The sequence below is a fragment of the Macaca thibetana genome, chromosome 2 (assembly GCF_024542745.1).
Source record: "Macaca thibetana thibetana isolate TM-01 chromosome 2, ASM2454274v1, whole genome shotgun sequence".
NCBI classification, from domain to species: Eukaryota; Metazoa; Chordata; class Mammalia; order Primates; family Cercopithecidae; genus Macaca; species Macaca thibetana.
The window spans coordinates 88,268,571-88,285,291 of record NC_065579.1 but is presented as its reverse complement, the minus strand read 5'-3'; the positions used below and the strand labels follow the sequence as shown (position 1 = coordinate 88,285,291).

General features: G+C 50.3%; 2 protein-coding genes across 3 annotated transcripts; one reads left to right on the top strand and one right to left on the bottom strand.

The window, feature by feature from the left end:
- The first annotated feature begins 988 nt into the window (after positions 1-988).
- Positions 989-7,419, top strand: THPO (thrombopoietin). Of its 2 annotated transcripts, XM_050780226.1 has the most exons (7): positions 989-1,292; positions 2,935-3,092; positions 3,323-3,450; positions 3,735-3,821; positions 5,768-5,935; positions 6,172-6,252; positions 6,369-7,419. In XM_050780226.1, the coding sequence occupies exons 2-7, from the start codon at positions 3,080-3,082 to the stop codon at positions 6,750-6,752; spliced, it is 861 nt and encodes a 286-aa protein (XP_050636183.1). In that variant the 5' UTR covers positions 989-1,292; positions 2,935-3,079; the 3' UTR covers positions 6,753-7,419. The 2 variants fall into 2 exon arrangements, with proteins under 2 accessions (XP_050636183.1, XP_050636182.1); XM_050780225.1 differs by having other exon boundaries at positions 6,172-7,419.
- A 3,336-nt stretch (positions 7,420-10,755) lies between these two features.
- POLR2H (RNA polymerase II, I and III subunit H) lies at positions 10,756-15,184 on the bottom strand. Its single transcript, XM_050780222.1, has 5 exons — positions 14,973-15,184; positions 13,488-13,571; positions 13,311-13,404; positions 12,071-12,154; positions 10,756-11,171 (listed from the first exon to the last, which is right to left on the bottom strand). The coding sequence occupies exons 1-5, from the start codon at positions 15,043-15,045 to the stop codon at positions 11,054-11,056; spliced, it is 453 nt and encodes a 150-aa protein (XP_050636179.1). The 5' UTR covers positions 15,046-15,184; the 3' UTR covers positions 10,756-11,053.
- Between the last annotated feature and the right edge of the window lie 1,537 nt (positions 15,185-16,721).

Sequence of the window (16,721 nt, the reverse complement as noted above, 5' to 3'; positions counted from 1 at the left end):
CCATCCCCTCTTGCTTCCTCACCCCCTTCCTTCACCCAAGGGACCCTCTGCCTCTCCAACCCACTCCCAGCCTCCTTTCTCTTAGTTCCAGTGGTCATGCCTGCCTCCCTGTCTCTCCCACCCACACACACCCACTATCCTCCCAGCTATCCCAGCACCCTCCTTCCTAATCTTGGGAGACATCTCGTCTGGCTGGTCGGGAAAATTCCGGGATCTAGTCCACACTTCTCAGCAGACATGCCCATCCTTGGGGAGGAGGAACAGGAGAGAGTCTGAGGAAGTTCTAGGGGACAGGGGGATGATGGGAACAAGGTCAAGCTGGGACGCCCCTGAGGACAAAGACTGTGGGGAGACTGGGACTAGGAAGAAAGCAAAGGAGCTAGAGCCAGGGCCAAAGGAAAAGGGGGGCCAGCAGGGAGGTATTTGCGGGGGAGGTCCAGCAGCTGTCTTTCCTAAGACAGGGACACATGGGCCTGGTTATTCCTCTTGTCACATGTGGAACGGTAGGAGATGGAAGAGGGAGACAGAACAAGCAAAGGAGGGCCCCATGCACAGAGAGCTGTGTGTGTAGCCCTCCAAGTCACTAGACCCCAGCAGACCAGCACCTAAGCCCAGGCTTAACCCGGTTCATGCCTGCGCACATATATGCGCCCCGCACCTGACAGTCCTCTCAACCAGTCTAAACCCTTTCCCCATAACACCAGCCCATAACAGGAGATTTCTCTCATGTGGGCAATATCCGTATTCCCACTTCGAAAAGGGGTATAACAAGACAAGACCCCCTAGGGGGTTATAGAAAGAAAAACAGGAAAGCAAGTGTCCTGTTGGATTTCAGCAGCAGGTGTGATGTCCAGGGAAAAGAAATTTGGATAACCAGGAAGTGAAAACCTCACCAATCTAAAACAAGACTTCTGGGCTTCTTCCCCAGTGACACAAATGTCCTGCCAGATTCCTCCTGGAAAAAAATCTCTGCTCCTGTCCCCCTCCAGGTCCCAGGTTGCCCATGTCCAGGAAAAGATGAATCCCCCTATCCAAGTCTTCTCCATGGTGTGTGTGGGTGGAGGAGTGGACCCTGGTCCAGGCAGGGGCTCCAGGGAAGAGAAGGCGTCACTTCCGGGGGCCTTCGCCAGTGTCTGGTGGTTCCCTCCTCTGATTGGGCAGAAGTGGCCCAGGCAGGCGTGTGACCTGCTGCTGTGGAGGGGCTGTGCCCCACCGCCACATGTCTTCCTACCCATCTGCTCCCCAGAGGGCTGCCTGCTGTGCACTTGGGTCCTGGAGCCCTTCTCCACCCGGTGAGTGGCCAGCAGGGTGTGGGGTTATGTGAGGGTATAAAGGACAGCAAAGAGAAATGGTCTCCCAGCTGGGGGAGGGGCAGGCAAACTGGAACCTACAGGCACTGACCTTTGTCGAGAAGAGTGTAGCCTTCCCAGAATGGGAGGAGCAGGGCAGAGCAGGGGTAGGGGGTGGGGTGCTGGTTTCTGAGGGACTGATCACTTACTTGGTGGAATACAGCACAGCCCTGACTGGCCCTAAGGAAAGGGGACATGAGCCCAGGGAGAAAATAAGAGAGGGAGTTGCACTTCGGGCTTAGCGAACACAGTACTAAGATGGACACATCCCCAATCCCCATTTTTAGCTGGTCATTCCTTGTTAGCTTAAGGTTCTGAATCTGGCACTAGGGAAGCTGGGCTAGGCAAGCCAGGGCACAAGGAGAGGGTAATGGGAGGAGGGCCCATGCATGTTGACAGACCTACAGGAAATCCCAATATTGAATCAGGTGCAAGCCTCTTTGCACAACTTGTGAAAGGAGGAGGAAGCCATGTGGGGGGTCCTGTGAAGGAACCGGAAGGGGTTCTGCCAAGGGGGCAGGGAGGCAGGTGTGAGCTATGAGACAGATATGTTAGTGGGCGACAAAGGCAAGGTAAGCCCCTAAGGTGGGCATCACCCAGCAGGTGCCCCTTCCTGGGTAGCTGGTCTCAGGAAGGAAGTCCCAGGACTGTCAGCCCATCTCTTAACCTCAGATAATGGAGTATTTCAGGACTTGGAGTCCAAAGAAAAGCTCCAGAGGTTTTTATGTGTGGGGGTACATAGGGAAAGAATAGAGGTTAATTTCTCCCATACTGCCCCTTAATCCTGACCTCTAAGTGGTCCCAGTTACAGCTTTGTGCAGTTTCCCACCCCAGCCCCACTCCCCACTGCAAAAGTTACCCCTCAACATATTGTGCATGTTTGCCAATTCCTCACCCGGGCCCTGCATCCCATTTTCCACTCTCTTCTCCAGGCTGAAGCCACAATACTTTCCTTCTCTATCCCTATCCCAGATTTTCTCTGACCTAACAACCAAGGTTGCTCAGAATTTAAGGCCAATTAAGATATGTATGTATACATACCATGTCCTGCTGTTCTCAGCAGGGGTAGGCGGCAACAAATCCATGTCAGATTCACTGAGGAGGCCTGACAAAAAGGAGACACCATATGCTTTTTTTCTTTTCTTTTTTTTTTTTTTTTTGAGAGACGGAGTTTCGCTTTTATTGCCCAGGCTGGAGTGCAATGGCGGGATCTCAGCTCACGGCAACCTCCACCCCCCAGGTACAAGCGATTCTCCTGTCTCAGCCTCCCAAGTAGCTCGGATTACAGGCATGTGCCACCATGCCCTGCTAATTTTTTTGTATTTAGTAGAGACGGGGTTTCACCATGTTAGTCAGGCTGGTCGCGAACTCCTGACCTTGGACTCCCAAAGTGCTGGGATTACAGGCGTGAGCCACTGCACCCGGCACACCATATGCTTTCATCACAAGAAAATGTGAGAGAAGTCAGGCCTTTGGCAGTTCCAGGCTGGTCAGCATCTCAAGCCCTCCCCAGCATCTGTTCACCCTGCCAGGCAGTCTCTTCCTAGAAACTCAGTTAAATGTTCACTCTTCTTGCCACTTTCAGGATAGATTCCTCATCCTTGGCCCGCCTTTGACCCACCCTACTCTGCCCAGAAGTGCAAGAGCCCAAGCCGCCTCCATGGCCCCAGGAAGGATTCAGGGGAGAGGCCCCAAACAGGGAGCCACGCCAGCCAGACACCCCGGCCAGAATGGAGCTGACTGGTGAGAACACTCTTGAGGGGCTAGGGCCAGATGGAAACATGACAGAAAGGGAGAGAGAAAGGAGACACACTGCAGGGGCAGGGAGCTGGGGGAACCCATTCTCTCAAAAATAAGGGGTCTGAGGGGTGGATTCCCTGGATTTTGGGTCTGGGTCCTGAATGGGAATTCCTGGAATACCAGCTGACAATGATTTCCTCCTCATCTTTCAACCTCACCTCTCCTCATCTAAGAATTGCTCCTCGTGGTCATGCTTCTCCTAACTGCAAGGCTAACTCTGTCCAGCCCGGCTCCTCCTGCCTGTGACCCCCGAGTCCTCAGTAAACTGCTTCGTGACTCCCGTGTCCTTCACAGCAGACTGGTGAGAACTCCCAACATTATCCCCTTTATCTGCGTTAACTGGTAAGAGACCCATACTCCCGGGAAGACACCACTTCCTCTAACTCCTTGAGCCAATGACTATTCTTCCCATATTGTCACCACCTACTGATCACACTCCCTGACAAGGATTAATCTTTGCAATACAGCCATCATTTAAAAGCTCTCGTCTAGACGTAGTACTCATGGAGGACTACCCTTCTCACTAGGCTACCATAGCCCTCTCTATTTCAGCTCCCTTCTCCCCCCAACAATCTTTTTCAACAGAGCCTGTGCCCAGAGGTTAACCCTTTACCCACACCTGTCCTGCTGCCTGCTGTGGACTTTAGCTTGGGAGAATGGAAAACCCAGATGGTAAGAAAGCCGTTCCTAACCTTGGCTTCCCTAAGTCCTGTCTTCAGTTTCCTACTGCTTCCCATGGATTCTCCAACATTCTTGAGCTTTTTAAAAATATCTCACCTTCAGCTTGGCCACCCTAACCCAATCTACATTCACCTATAATGATAGCCTGTGGATAAGATGATGGCTTGCAGGTCCAATATGTGAATAGATTTGAAGCTGAACACCATGAAAAGCTGGAGAGAAATCACTCATGGCCATGCCTTTGACCTATTCCCACTCAATCTTCTTAAATTGGCATGAAGAAGTAAGACTCATATGTCATCCACAGATGACACAAAGCTGGGAAGTACCACTAAAATAACAAAAGACTGAATCAAGATTCAAATCACTGAAAGACTAGGTCAATAACAAGGTGAAATAACAGAGATAAAAAGTTCTACATGTGGGCCAGGAGCTCACGCCTGTAATCCCAGCACTTTGGGAGGCCGAGGCGAGTGGATCAGCTGAGGTCAGGAGTTTGAGAGCAGCCTGGCCTACATGGCGAAACCCCGTCTCTACTAAAAATACAAAATTAGCCAGGCATTGTGGTACATGCCTGTAATCCCAGCTACTCAGGAGGCTGAGGCAGGAGAGTCACTTGAATCTGGGAGGCAGAGGTTGCAGTGAGCCGAGATCATGCCAATGCATTCCAGCCTGGGCGACAAGAGCAAAACTCCATCTCAAAAAGAAAAAAAAAAAAGTTCTACATGTGTAAATTAATGAGTAAAGTCCTATGCCAGCTTTCAGGCCACAATGCCCTGCTTCCATCATTTAAGCCTCTGGCCCTAGCACTTCCTATGAAAAGGATCTGAAAGAATTAAATTGCCCCCAAACTTGCCATGTAACATTACTGAAGCAGCTATTCTTAAAGCTAGTAATTCTTTTCTGTTCGATGTTTAGCATCCCCATTGTGGAAATGCTCCTAGAGAACTCTATTCCGAGGGGACTACACTTAAATATATTGGCCTGAACACTGGACATCCCCCTGAAGACGTATGCTAATTTGTTAAGAGAGACCATATTAAACTAACACGTGTCCAGAAAGCAGCAGCCTGAACAGTAAGAGACCAGAAGCATGTTTTATGAGCAATAATTTAAAAAACTAAAATCTATCCCCAAGAGCCCTAGCATCCCTTCTTCCCTCAGTACTGAGTCAGGGAAGAAGGGCAGTTCCTATGGGTCCCTTCTAGTCCTTTCTTTTCATCCTTATGATCATTATGATAGAGTCTCATATCTGTATTTAGTTTATTTATTTATTATTATTTATTATTTGAGACGGAGTCTCACTCTATTCCCCAGGCTGGAATGCAGTGGCACGATCTCAACTCACTGCAACCTCAGCCTCCCTGATTCAAGCAATTCTCCTGCCTCAGTCTCCCACGTAGCTGGGATTACAGCTGCCCACCACCATGCCCAGCTAATTTTTGTATTTTTAGTAGAGATGAGGTTTCACCATGTTGGCCAGGCTGGTCTTGAACTCCTGACCTCAGGTGATCCACCTGCCTCAGCCTCCCAAAGTGCTGGGATTACAGGCGTGAGCCACTGCACCCGGCCTTCATTCAGTTTAAAAATCAAATGATCCTAAGGTTTTGCAGCAGAAAGAGTAAATTTGCAGCACTAGAACCAAGAGGTAAAAGCTATAACAGGGCAGATTTCAGCAACGTAAGAAAAAAAGGAGCTCTTCTCACTGAAACCAAGTTTAAGACCAGGCTGGACTAGCGGACCCTGGAGTTTTTGAAGCAGAGGCTGATGACCAGCTGTCGGGATACTGTGAAGGAATTCCTGCCCTGGGTGGGACCTTGGTCCTGTCCAATTCTCAGCCCGTATGATTCACTCTGCTGGCTACTCCTACAGGTTCCCCACCCGCTATTAGTGTGCCCTTTGAGGCAGTGCACTTCTGTCTTCCATCTCTTTCTCAGGAGGAGACCAAGGCACAGGACATTCTGGGAGCAGTGACCCTTCTGCTGGAGGGAGTGATGGCAGCACGGGGACAACTGGGACCCACTTGCCTCTCATCCCTTCTGGGGCAGCTTTCTGGACAGGTCCGTCTCCTCCTTGGGGCCCTGCAGAGCCTCCTTGGAACCCAGGTAGGTCCCCAGTCAAGGGATCTGTAGAAACTGTTCTTTTCTGACTCAGTCCCCCTAGAAGACCTGAGGGAAGAAGGGGTCTTCCAGGGAGCTCAAGGGCAGAAGAGTTGATCTACTAAGAGTGCTCCCTGCCAGCCACAATGCCTGGGTGCTGGTATCCTATTTTTCCTACTTAGATAAGGGAGGCCTGAGATCTGGCCCTGGTCTTCGGCCTCAGGACCATCCTCTGCCCTCAGCTTCCTCCACAGGGCAGGACCACAGCTCACAAGGATCCCAATGCCATCTTCCTGAGCTTCCAACACCTGCTCCGAGGAAAGGTGCGTTTCCTGCTGCTTGTAGGAGGGCCCACCCTCTGCGTCAGGCGGGCCCCACCCACCACAGCTGTCCCCAGCAGAACCTCTCTAGTCCTCACACTGAACGAGCTCCCAAACAGGACTTCTGGATTGTTGGAGACAAACTTCACTGCCTCGGCCAGAACTACTGGCTCTGGACTTCAGAAGCGGCAGCAGGGATTCAGAGCCAAGATTCCTGGTCTGCTGAACCAAACCTCCAGGTCCCTGGACCAAATCCCCGGATACCTGAACAGGATACACAAACTCTTGAATGGAACTCGTGGACTCTTTCCTGGACCCTCACGCAGGACCCTAGGAGCCCCGGACATTTCCCCAGGAACATCAGACACAGGCTCCCTGCCACCCAACCTCCAGCCTGGATATTCTCCTTCCCCAACCCATCCCCCTACTGGACAGTACACACTCTTCCCTCTTCCACCCACCTTGCCCTCCCCTGTGGTCCAGCTCCACCCCCTGCTTCCTGACCCTTCTGCTCCAACACCCACCCCTACCAGCCCTCTTCTAAACACATCCCACACCCACTCCCAGAATCTGTCTCAGGAAGGGTAAGGTTCTCAGACACTGCCGACATCAGCATTGTCTCATGTACAGCTCCCTTCCCTGCAGGGAGCCCCTGGGAGACAACTGGACAAGATTTCCTACTTTCTCCTGAAACCCAAAGCCCTGGTAAAAGGGATACACAGGACTGAAAAGGGAATCACTTTTCACTGTACATTATAAGCCTTCAGAAGCTATTTTTTTAAGCTATCAACAATATTCATCAGAGCAGCTAGATCTTTGGTCTGTTTTCTGCAGAAACTTGCAACTCACTCGTTCTCTATGTGCTCTTTTTCTATGACAATTCTGCAAAGGCCTGGGCTGGCCTGGCATTTGAACAGAGGGAGAGACCTTGCATCAGAAAAGGTCTTGCATCAGAAAACAGAGAAAGGGTAATTTCCTTTGCTTCAAGTTCAAGGCCTTCCAACGCCCCCATCCCCTTTACTATCATTCTCAGTGGGACTCTGATCCCACATTCTTAACAGATCTTTCCTCTTGAGAAATGAATAAGCTGCCTCTCAGAGATGCTGTCCCTATACAATAGACAAAACTGAGCTTGTATAAGGAATAAATGAGAGCACCCAAAAGCTCCCTGAAAAACAAGGGAAACGTGTTCTTCGAGAGTGGCAATAGATCCCCCTCACGCTGCCACCCCCAACAAAAAAGCTAACAGGAAGCCTTGGAGAGCCTCACACCCCAGGTAAAGCTGTGTAGACAGTTCAGTAAAGACAGGACCTGGATGTGACAGCTGAGCAAACAGCTAGAGCTTTGGCAGCTCAGCAGGAGGCTTTGCCAGGCATGGACGCCTGCCTCCCTCCTGTGGAGGTCAGGGGGAAGTGCAGGAAGTGGCATGAGTCAGGCTTCTTGAGCTCACACAGCAGGAAAACAAGTACAAGTCAAGTACAAGTCGAAGGCTCATTTCCCAGTTCCCACAAATGCATCTAAAAAGCAGCCCTGTGTGACCACCATAAACTCTGCTAGGGGATCTCTAAAAAGGAGTCAGGCTTATGGGTTTTTGCAAATAAGTGCTGCCTTGGTGCTCAGGAAAAGGAGGTTTATGTTGCACAAAAACACAAATTCCATTGCAAAAGTCAACCTGCTACCGCCAGAGGTTCCTGTAGGAAAACTAGTGGAAGCTTTTTGCTCTCCCTCACCCCTGAGGAAGGAAAGGCTACCATGGAGGTAGAGGAGCCAGGAACCCAGAAACCCAAACACTGCCACAAATACCGCAGGGTCACCAAAGGCATTCCAAAGCAGTAGAATGTAAGGCAATGCACTAGGAACCTTGTGTACCTCACCTTTTGTAACATTCACACAACTCTGTAAGGCAGGTATTATCTTTTCTATTTTAGAGATGAGGAAACTGAGGCTCAGAGAAGCCAGGTGAGTTATCAGTGGTTACACACCCTATGGGCAGAAGAAACACCCTAGTCCAACCTCATTCTAGGGTCCATACTCTCCCCAGTGTGGTACACAGTCCTATATGTCATTTAATGATTCTATTTACTGGGAAAGACATACAAATCCTTAAGGAGTAACAATTAGAGTTCTGGGGCCAGGCGCGGTGGCTCACGCCTGTAATCCCAGCACTGTGGGAGGCAAGGCGGGCAGATCATGAGGTCAGGAGATCGAGACCATCCTGGCTAACATGGTGAAACCCTGTCTCTACTAAAAATATGACAAATTAGCCGAGTATGGTGGCAGACGCCTGTAGTCTTGAACCTGGGAGACGGAGGTTGCAGTGAGCCAAGATCGTGCCACTGCACTCCAGCCTGGGCAACAGAGTGAAACTCCATCTCAAAAAAAAAAAAAAAAAAAAGAGTTCTGAGTAGAAAACCAAAGTTCTTGGTGGAGGTGACCAATTTAGACATCTCGCCATGTCCCTCTCTCCCTTCATGGACAGAATAGTTTTCCTAGAGAAGGAATCAACAAATGCACAAAGCTCAAAAATGTCCAAATCTCAAATGCTGTCAGTTTCTGCATGGAAGGGAAGTAGTTCATTCACACTACAAATTCCAGCATGCAATCAAGGGAATGTTAAGTGGAAACTAACTTACTGACATACTGAGCTAGGTTAAATTTAATAATCAAACGAAACACTTTGTAGCACATGAAAGTGCCAGCACCTAGGATACGATATACCAGTGGGACCAGAGAATGATGGGTTCCCAGCACAGACGGATGAGAGACAAGAATGGCAAAACTGCAGGGCCAGGTGTGGTGGCTCACACCTGTAATCCCAGCACTTTCGGAGGCCGAGTCAGGCAGATCACCTGAGGTCAGGAGTTCGAGACCAGCCTGACCAACATGGAGAAACCCCATCTCTACTAAAAAATACAAAATTAGCTGGGCATGGTGGTGCATCACCTGAGGTTGGGAGTTCAAGACCGGACTGCCCAACATGGAGAAACCCCATCTCTACTAAAAATACAAAATTAGCTGGGCGTGGTGGCGCATGCCTGTAATTCCAGCTATTTGGGAGGCTAAGGCAGGAGAATCGCTTGAACCCGGGAGGCGGAGGTTGCAGTGAGCCAAGATCACGCCATTGCACTCCAGCCTGGGCAGCAAGAGTGAAACTCTGTCTCAAAAAAAAAAAAAGAATGGCAAAACTGCAAATGTCACCAGGCATCTGGTATTGGCATTTGACTTACTCCACTTGTGGGCAAATGCAAATAACTCATGGACTTCTCCAGTATGAACTTACCTGCCCTATTACAAATCTAATCCATTCCCAAATCAGTCTCGTTGGTCCCATCCCTTCTTCCCACTAACACAAAAAAACAATTACAACCAGAACACTCCTATCCCTATTCAACGCTATACTAGTTCTTTCTTCTCCTACCCCAGGACTCTCTATGATAACCTACAAACTATTACTGGTAATTCGTTCATCTCACTCTCATTTGTCATTCTCCAACCCCACAAAAAAACCCACCCCATGGAAAGGTTCTAAGATTTCATAAAAATTCATCCCAACCCCCAGTACATCTACTCCCCCTACTCCATAGTAAGGTAAAAGAAACACCTCTTCCTCCTCCCTGCTGAGGCCATTCATTTTCAACCCAGTTCCCTAAATACGATTTCTAACACCTCACGTAAAGACCTGAAAATGATGGGGAAGGAAATACCCCAGGTATCCCAGCAGGGGAACCAGCTCCCAGGCAAAACCAGATCAAACAGACAACTGTTTAATACACAGAGAATCTCTTTGGATTGTTACCCTAAACTTCCTAGGGGAAAACAGAACCCCATATGCTTTCCTAGAGACCCCTAATGCCAGGCTGAAGAGCCAGCTCACACGCTGAAGGAGTCCTTATCATCAGAGCCATTTCCTTAATGTTTTTCTTCCCCCACTCATAAGTTAGTGACTGTAGTCAGGCCGCCACATTGTCCTGGCTCTGGCCTGCCAGCTTCATTGGTATTGCTGCCCTGTCCACTTCCACTTACCCTCCCTCCCTCCCTCCCACTGGAATGTAGAGTAGAGAGCCAGCTCCTCCAGCTGCTTCCAGAACCACCAAGTCCTCTCCTCCTACTCTCTTCATAGTCATCTCCCATGCCTGAAAGGCTAAAAGCCTCTGTGCACATCTTCCATAAAAATAATGAACATTTCTAGACTATGCAAGCGACTCATTCAAGTCAGCGTGAACTGACTTCCTAAGAGCCTGAAAGTGCTGGAAGGACCCAAGCAGGGCTCCTTGCCAATTCAAAATTCCGCGCCAAATGGGTGGTATCTTCTGGGCCTGGGGTACCCTCAGGAGCCAAAAGTACAACACTCTCTCCCAAACCGAAAACCGCATTGGAGGATAAATGTTGAGAACAGTCAGCCAGGAGACTGAGATAACCCTGAACCCAGATACCAAAAGGCTGGAATAGATCCTACATTGACAAGTGATCAGCTGGCTGTGGGCCAGAAACAGTACACCACAGACAAATTGCAAAAAATGATTTTACAGTAAATGAACTTTTTACAAAAAGGGGAGGGGCAGTCTGAAAAAGTAAAGTTTAATTTAAAAATCATATACACAAAGCTTCTGATTCATTTGCAGCTTTCCCACTGTCTTTCACAGGCGAGTCAGTTTCCCTTTGAGTGCAGGCCAGTTAAAGATGCCACCACAGTGGACAGTGAGCCAGCCCCTCCTCAACAGGTGAGCAAGACTGGCTGCCACTCAGGCTTGAACAATGCCGATGACCTGAGTGACTAGGCAGCAAGGCTGGCTTCCAGCGAGGTTCAGAAGGCTAGCTTCTTCATCAGGAGATAAACTCTGGAATCCACCTCGAATCCATGCAGGTTGTTGGCATCCCCCTGCAGCCTCATGAGCAGGCCCCCATAGGACACATAGGCAGAGCTGAAACAGAAGGCCCCATCCCATGAGTCTGGAGCACTGCTACTCAGCAGCTCTCCATCTCAGCCTAAGAAAAAGAAGAGGCATCTTTCTACTGTTTTGTCACTAGGAACCAAAATTCTGACAAAGATCAATGTACAGATATGTGCAAGGCACTGTTCTTTATATTAGCGAAGGTGGAAAACACCTATATGCCCCAAATCAGGGGAATGGTCAAATGAATCAAGATGTATCCACTTACTGAAATGTTATGCAACTATTAAAACATTTAAGAAAAGCTTCACACTAACATGGGGAAACATATTTTACATAATGTTAAGCAAAAAGAGCAGAAGAAAACATAATAAACACCACAGTCTCAAAGGAAAAAAACAGAACACCAGGATATGCAAAAAAGTCTATGTAGAAGGTTATCTCTGGGTATGGAATTACAGGTGACTTTTTTTTTTCCTTCTTCACATTACTCTTCTGCATTTCAAATTGCTTACAAAAAGCACATATTGTTTTAATAAGATTTTAAAGAAAAGAAAAAATAGCTGGACAGGAAAACCAAGGAACTAGGGATTGGGTTACAGAGTAGCAAAACACACACACACACACACACACACACAGAGCCTAATAGGATAATCACTAAATGCTGCATTTGTTTCTGGAGAAGCAAGTCTCCTTTGCACTTTACACAGTAAGATAACCAGTTTCTCATCTGGACTGCTGGGCCAGGAGGGCCTGACAAAGAGCAGTCTACCTTTCAGACTGGAAACTGCTCTCAGAACCATTTCTTTCTAGTTCCTACCTAGGTCTGAGGTGCCTGAGGAGAGGGACCCAACAGAGGAAGCAGGAGCATAGCTCAAAGTCTCAGAACACAGAGAGGGAAAAGAACCTCATAAGATTATGTAACTTACAGGCGTGTTGCTGCTTCAGTAGAAGTTTCGTCTCCCTCAATCCTGTACACTTTTCCATACATTACATACTCAAATTGGTCAGCCCTGTGGAGCAATAGCAGCAAAGTTATTCTTAACAGTAATTAACAATATAAAAAATCCCATTTAAAAATGGTTACTGGTCGGCTGGGCGCGGTGTATCAAGCCTGTAATCCCAGCACTTTGGGAGGCTGAGGCGGGCAGATCACAAAGTCAGGAAATCGAGACCATCCTGGCTAACACAGTGAAACCCCATCTCTACTAAAAATATAAAAAAATTAGCCGGGCGTGGTGGCGGGCGCCTGTAGTCCCAGCTACTCGGGACTGCCGTGAACCCAGGAAGCGGAGCTTGTAGTGAGCCGAGATTGAGCCACTGCACTCCAGTCTGGGCGACATAACAAGACTCCGTCTAAAAAAAAAAAAAAAAAAAAAAAAAAAAAGGCACATTACAAACAAACATGATGTCATTTAGTCCTCGCAGCAACCCCGTGAGCTAGGCATGATCATGATCATCTCTATTCTACTGATGGGGAAACAGGCTGAAGGAGATTAAGGTTACTCAACAAATAAGTGATAGAGCTGAGAAATGAACTCAAGTGGGGTGCCAAAGTCTTTCCATCACACCAAGCTCCCTCCCAAGACACAAGACCCACATAGCCTAGGTCACTCAGCAGTCACCTCCTCAGCCTTCAAAAGGCTACAACTCACAAGCATGTAATCACTGTTATAGATAAATACCTGGTTGTTGGAATTTTTTTTTTTTTTTTTTTTGAGACAGGGTCTCACTCTGTCACCCAGGCTGGATTGCAGTGGTACAATCATGGCTCACTGCAGCCTCAACCTCCTGGGCTCAGGCAATCCTCCCACCTCAGCCTCCCAGGTAGCTGGAACTACAGGCATATGACAACATGTGCAGCCTTTTTTTTTTTTTTTTTTTTTTTTTCTTATTTTTGTAGCAGTGAGGTTTCGCTATGTTGCTCAGGCTGGTTTTGAACTCCTGTACCCAAGCAATCCTCCTGCTCGGCCTCCCAAAGTGCTTAGATTACAGGTGTGAGCCACGGTGTCTGGCCTGTTTGAATTCTTAAGTGCAGAAATTTCCTTAAGGTTACTCAGATTCTGCTGATCATCATTTATTCCAGGAATTAAAGAAGAGTCTTTCTATATCACTTATCTACTTAGTTTTCAAGGCATATTCCAAGTATTACCTTCTCCACTACCTCACCTGGAAGGCCTATCATCAGTGGGGTTGTATTCACCATCATCCAGGGTACCATCTTCATACAAGGTACTAGCTATGACCAACCGGAACTTGTCACCTGAAAATAACAGCAATATCAGAGAGTGAAGAATAGCAGAAGCAGCAAAATGCCTCTTCTTATTGTCTGTGTTCAATACTTACCCAAGTCTACAGGGTAAATTTGAATGTTTACATCTAAGATTAGATCCATCTTGAAAGATTCACTCTCACAATGCAGTCGAGACACTGGGGAGAAGCAGGAAAAGAGTGACAGAGGTATTGCCAGGCCCAAGGCAGATCCTACAGTGTGGGATTGTATGCAACAGAATACTCAATCTAACCCAGTCTACAACCACTGGTCTCTCATCTGCTCTCATAGAAATGCAGGCTCCATCAGAACCAGACATGCAAGAAGGAAAAGGGGAGAAAAACTGTGGCAAGTGAACGTAATCCCCAGAAAACAACCAAAGATACTTCAGCAGCAAATAATACCTGGTTCTAGGCCTGCCTGGATGACTGAGAACCTGACTCTGGGCAAGTTATTCAATCATCCAAAGGTTTCCTCTTTCTATAACAGGCACTGTGCTGAGGGGAGTTATCAAGATGTATAAGAACTGGTATCCGTCTTGAAAACATCTGAGTCTCCAGGCAAAGAATGAGACATCAAAGAGAAAATTATTGATAGATGACAAAATAAAGAGGTGTAGGCCAGTGGAGTGGCTCACGCCTGTAATCCCAACATTTTGGGAGGCCGAGGCAGGTGGATCACTTGAGGTCAGGAGTTCGAGACCAGCCTGGCCAAAGTGGTGAAACCCCGTCTCTACTAAAAATACAAAATTAGCCAGGCGTGGTGGAGCATGTCTGTAATCCCAGCTACTTGGGAGGCTGAGGCAGAGAATCGCTTGAACCCGGGAGACGGAGGTTGTGGTGAGCCAAGATCGTGCCACTACACTCCAGCCTGGGCTCGAGGCTCTGTCTCAAAAAAAAAAAAAAGAAAAGGATATACCAAGCAGCTAACTCTAACTCAGAGAAGACTTAAAGCGCTAAGGATTATGAGGGCAATACAAGAATATAGGCTCTGAAGTCAGATTACTCGCTGTGAAGCCTTGGGTGGATTACTCTCTCAGAAAAAAATGGGGAAGGCACCACCCACCTCATGAGGACTCTCATTTTCTTGAGGAGTCTCGCTCTGTTGCCAGGCTGGAGTGCAGCGGCGCAATCTTGGCTCACTGCAACCTCCGCCTCCCAGGTTCAGGCAATTCTCCTGCCTCAGCCTCCCAAGTAGCTGGGATTACAGGCGCCCGCCTGTAATTTTTGTATTTTTGGTAGAGACGGGGTTTCACCATGTTGGCCAGGCTGGTCTCACAAGACAGTGTCTAGCACAGAGCAGGTAGCGATTATAAAGATGCCCAGGAGTTTGCCAGCACCATGACAAAAGGCCACCTAGGCACCGGGCACGGCATGCGTGAAGCCAGAGAAAGCTCGGGAGTCTCCCTTTTCTCATCCATAAATTGTTTCCTGAGGGAGGTCCCTACATCAGGACCTGCTGGTAGGGGCAGGCCACAAGAGCTGGGTGGACACGGGGTCCAGGGGCATGTCCGCGAGGTTAGCCTCTTCCTCCAAATCGCCCCTACGTACTTTACTTACCTCGGTCAAACTTCTTGCCCTCCGGGTCAATATCCTTCACATCGAAAATATCTTCAAAGAGGATGCCCGCCATCGCGAGGGGGCCACGAGAGCAGCAGAAGGGGTGAGCGGGCGACCACAGCTGGGAGTACGCGTACCCCCTCTGGTGCAGAAGAGGGGAGAAGAGCAAAACCAGCTTTTACATGCGCGGCAGCAAGACAAGAGTGGCGCATGCGCACAAACAAGTGGTAACGGGCCCACTTCCGCCACAGACTCCCGCTCGGGGCTACTTAACTTCCGCCCCAAAAGATTGCTCCCGAGAGGCTTCGGCGTTGAGGGCGGGTCTCACGTCCAGGTGGCCCCGCCCAGGGCGGGGAAACAATAGGTCCAACCTCCCGCGACTGTAGAGCGGGTTCTAGCGCTCAGCTGGGGCTCTGCTGCGCCCTCTTCAGAGGCCGGGTCCCGAAGATTGGAACGCGTGGGGGCCTAACCCAGGCAGGGACCTTGATCCTTGGCCCAGAGAAGCCGGGCCCTAGCCCTACCCCGCCGGTCTGCGTGCCCGCCTAGGGCACAGTCCGCGCCGAGGGCAGGTGGAGCAGAACCCCGCCCCAGAGGTGCCCAGCCCCTCCAGCCGGCACCGCGGACCCCGGGGCCTGCCCCGGCCGGCTCGGCCCTGCTGGATGTAACCCGAGCCGGATCCGTCCAGTTTGGGAATTTGCCATGATGTCGCTATGGAGAAGAGGAAAGCCTGTATTGTCCCCTCCCCTCGTACTGCACCCTCCCACCACTGCCCGCTTCCCCCAGGCCCTGCTGTCTTCCCCCTCACCGCCCCCTCAGCCTGGCTCCCGCCACCCGCCTCCCCCGGGCATTACCCCTCCAACTTAGTCCTCCACTGCCTTCTCCTGGACACGGATCCCCTCCGTGCCCCTTCAGCCTGGCACTGCCCTGTCCCTTGGACACCAGCTCTTCCCTCACACTGGCCCTTCCTCCTGGGTGCTGGCTTCTATCACAAGGCTCCCCCTTCCCGGGCACTGCCCCCGCCCCCTGAGGCCCTCCTCTGCCTCCCAAATGCCCCTTCCTCCTGGTGCTGGCTGTCCCGCACACTTGTGCGTTTCCTGGGCGCTGCCCTCGCTCCTCTCACACTATCTCTATGCTGCCCATCCACCCTGCGCGCGCTCTGCCATCTGTTCTATCCTTCACCAGCCCCTGATAGAGAACCCAGAGCACCAGCAGGCGGTTCCCCCAAAGCGGAGAGATGGAAGCAGCGACTCTGGTTCCTCCTTGGGCCCAACCAGGGAGACGCGACCCACGCCCGCGTCCCAAAAGTGGACTTCCCGGCACCTGGAGCTCCCTTCCCTCCGGCCTACCCCTTCCGGTGCCCTCCCCAACCTCCACCCCTGCACACCCCGTAGGCCGGGTTGCTCCAAGTGCACCTCCCCAGGGGAGCCCCGAGAAAAGGAAGGATGAGGAAGACGGCTCCAATTCCCTCCGAATTCTCCCAGCTTTGCTTTTCACCCCTGACGGGGCAGAGGGGCCTTCCTGGGCCTGTCTGGGCCGCTCGTCCCTTCGGAGGGGCAGAGGGGAGGCGGCTCCTAACGGGCTGACCCGGAGGAATCCGATGTAGACAGCTCCGCAGCTCCCAGCCCCAACCCCTACGGAGTTCAGGCGTCTGCAGCCCCTCCTGCCTGGGCACTGGGAACTGCGAACCCGGGTGGGCCCCTCCACGTGCCAGTAGACCCGCCCCTCCCAGGCGCCCCTCTCCGACCCGGG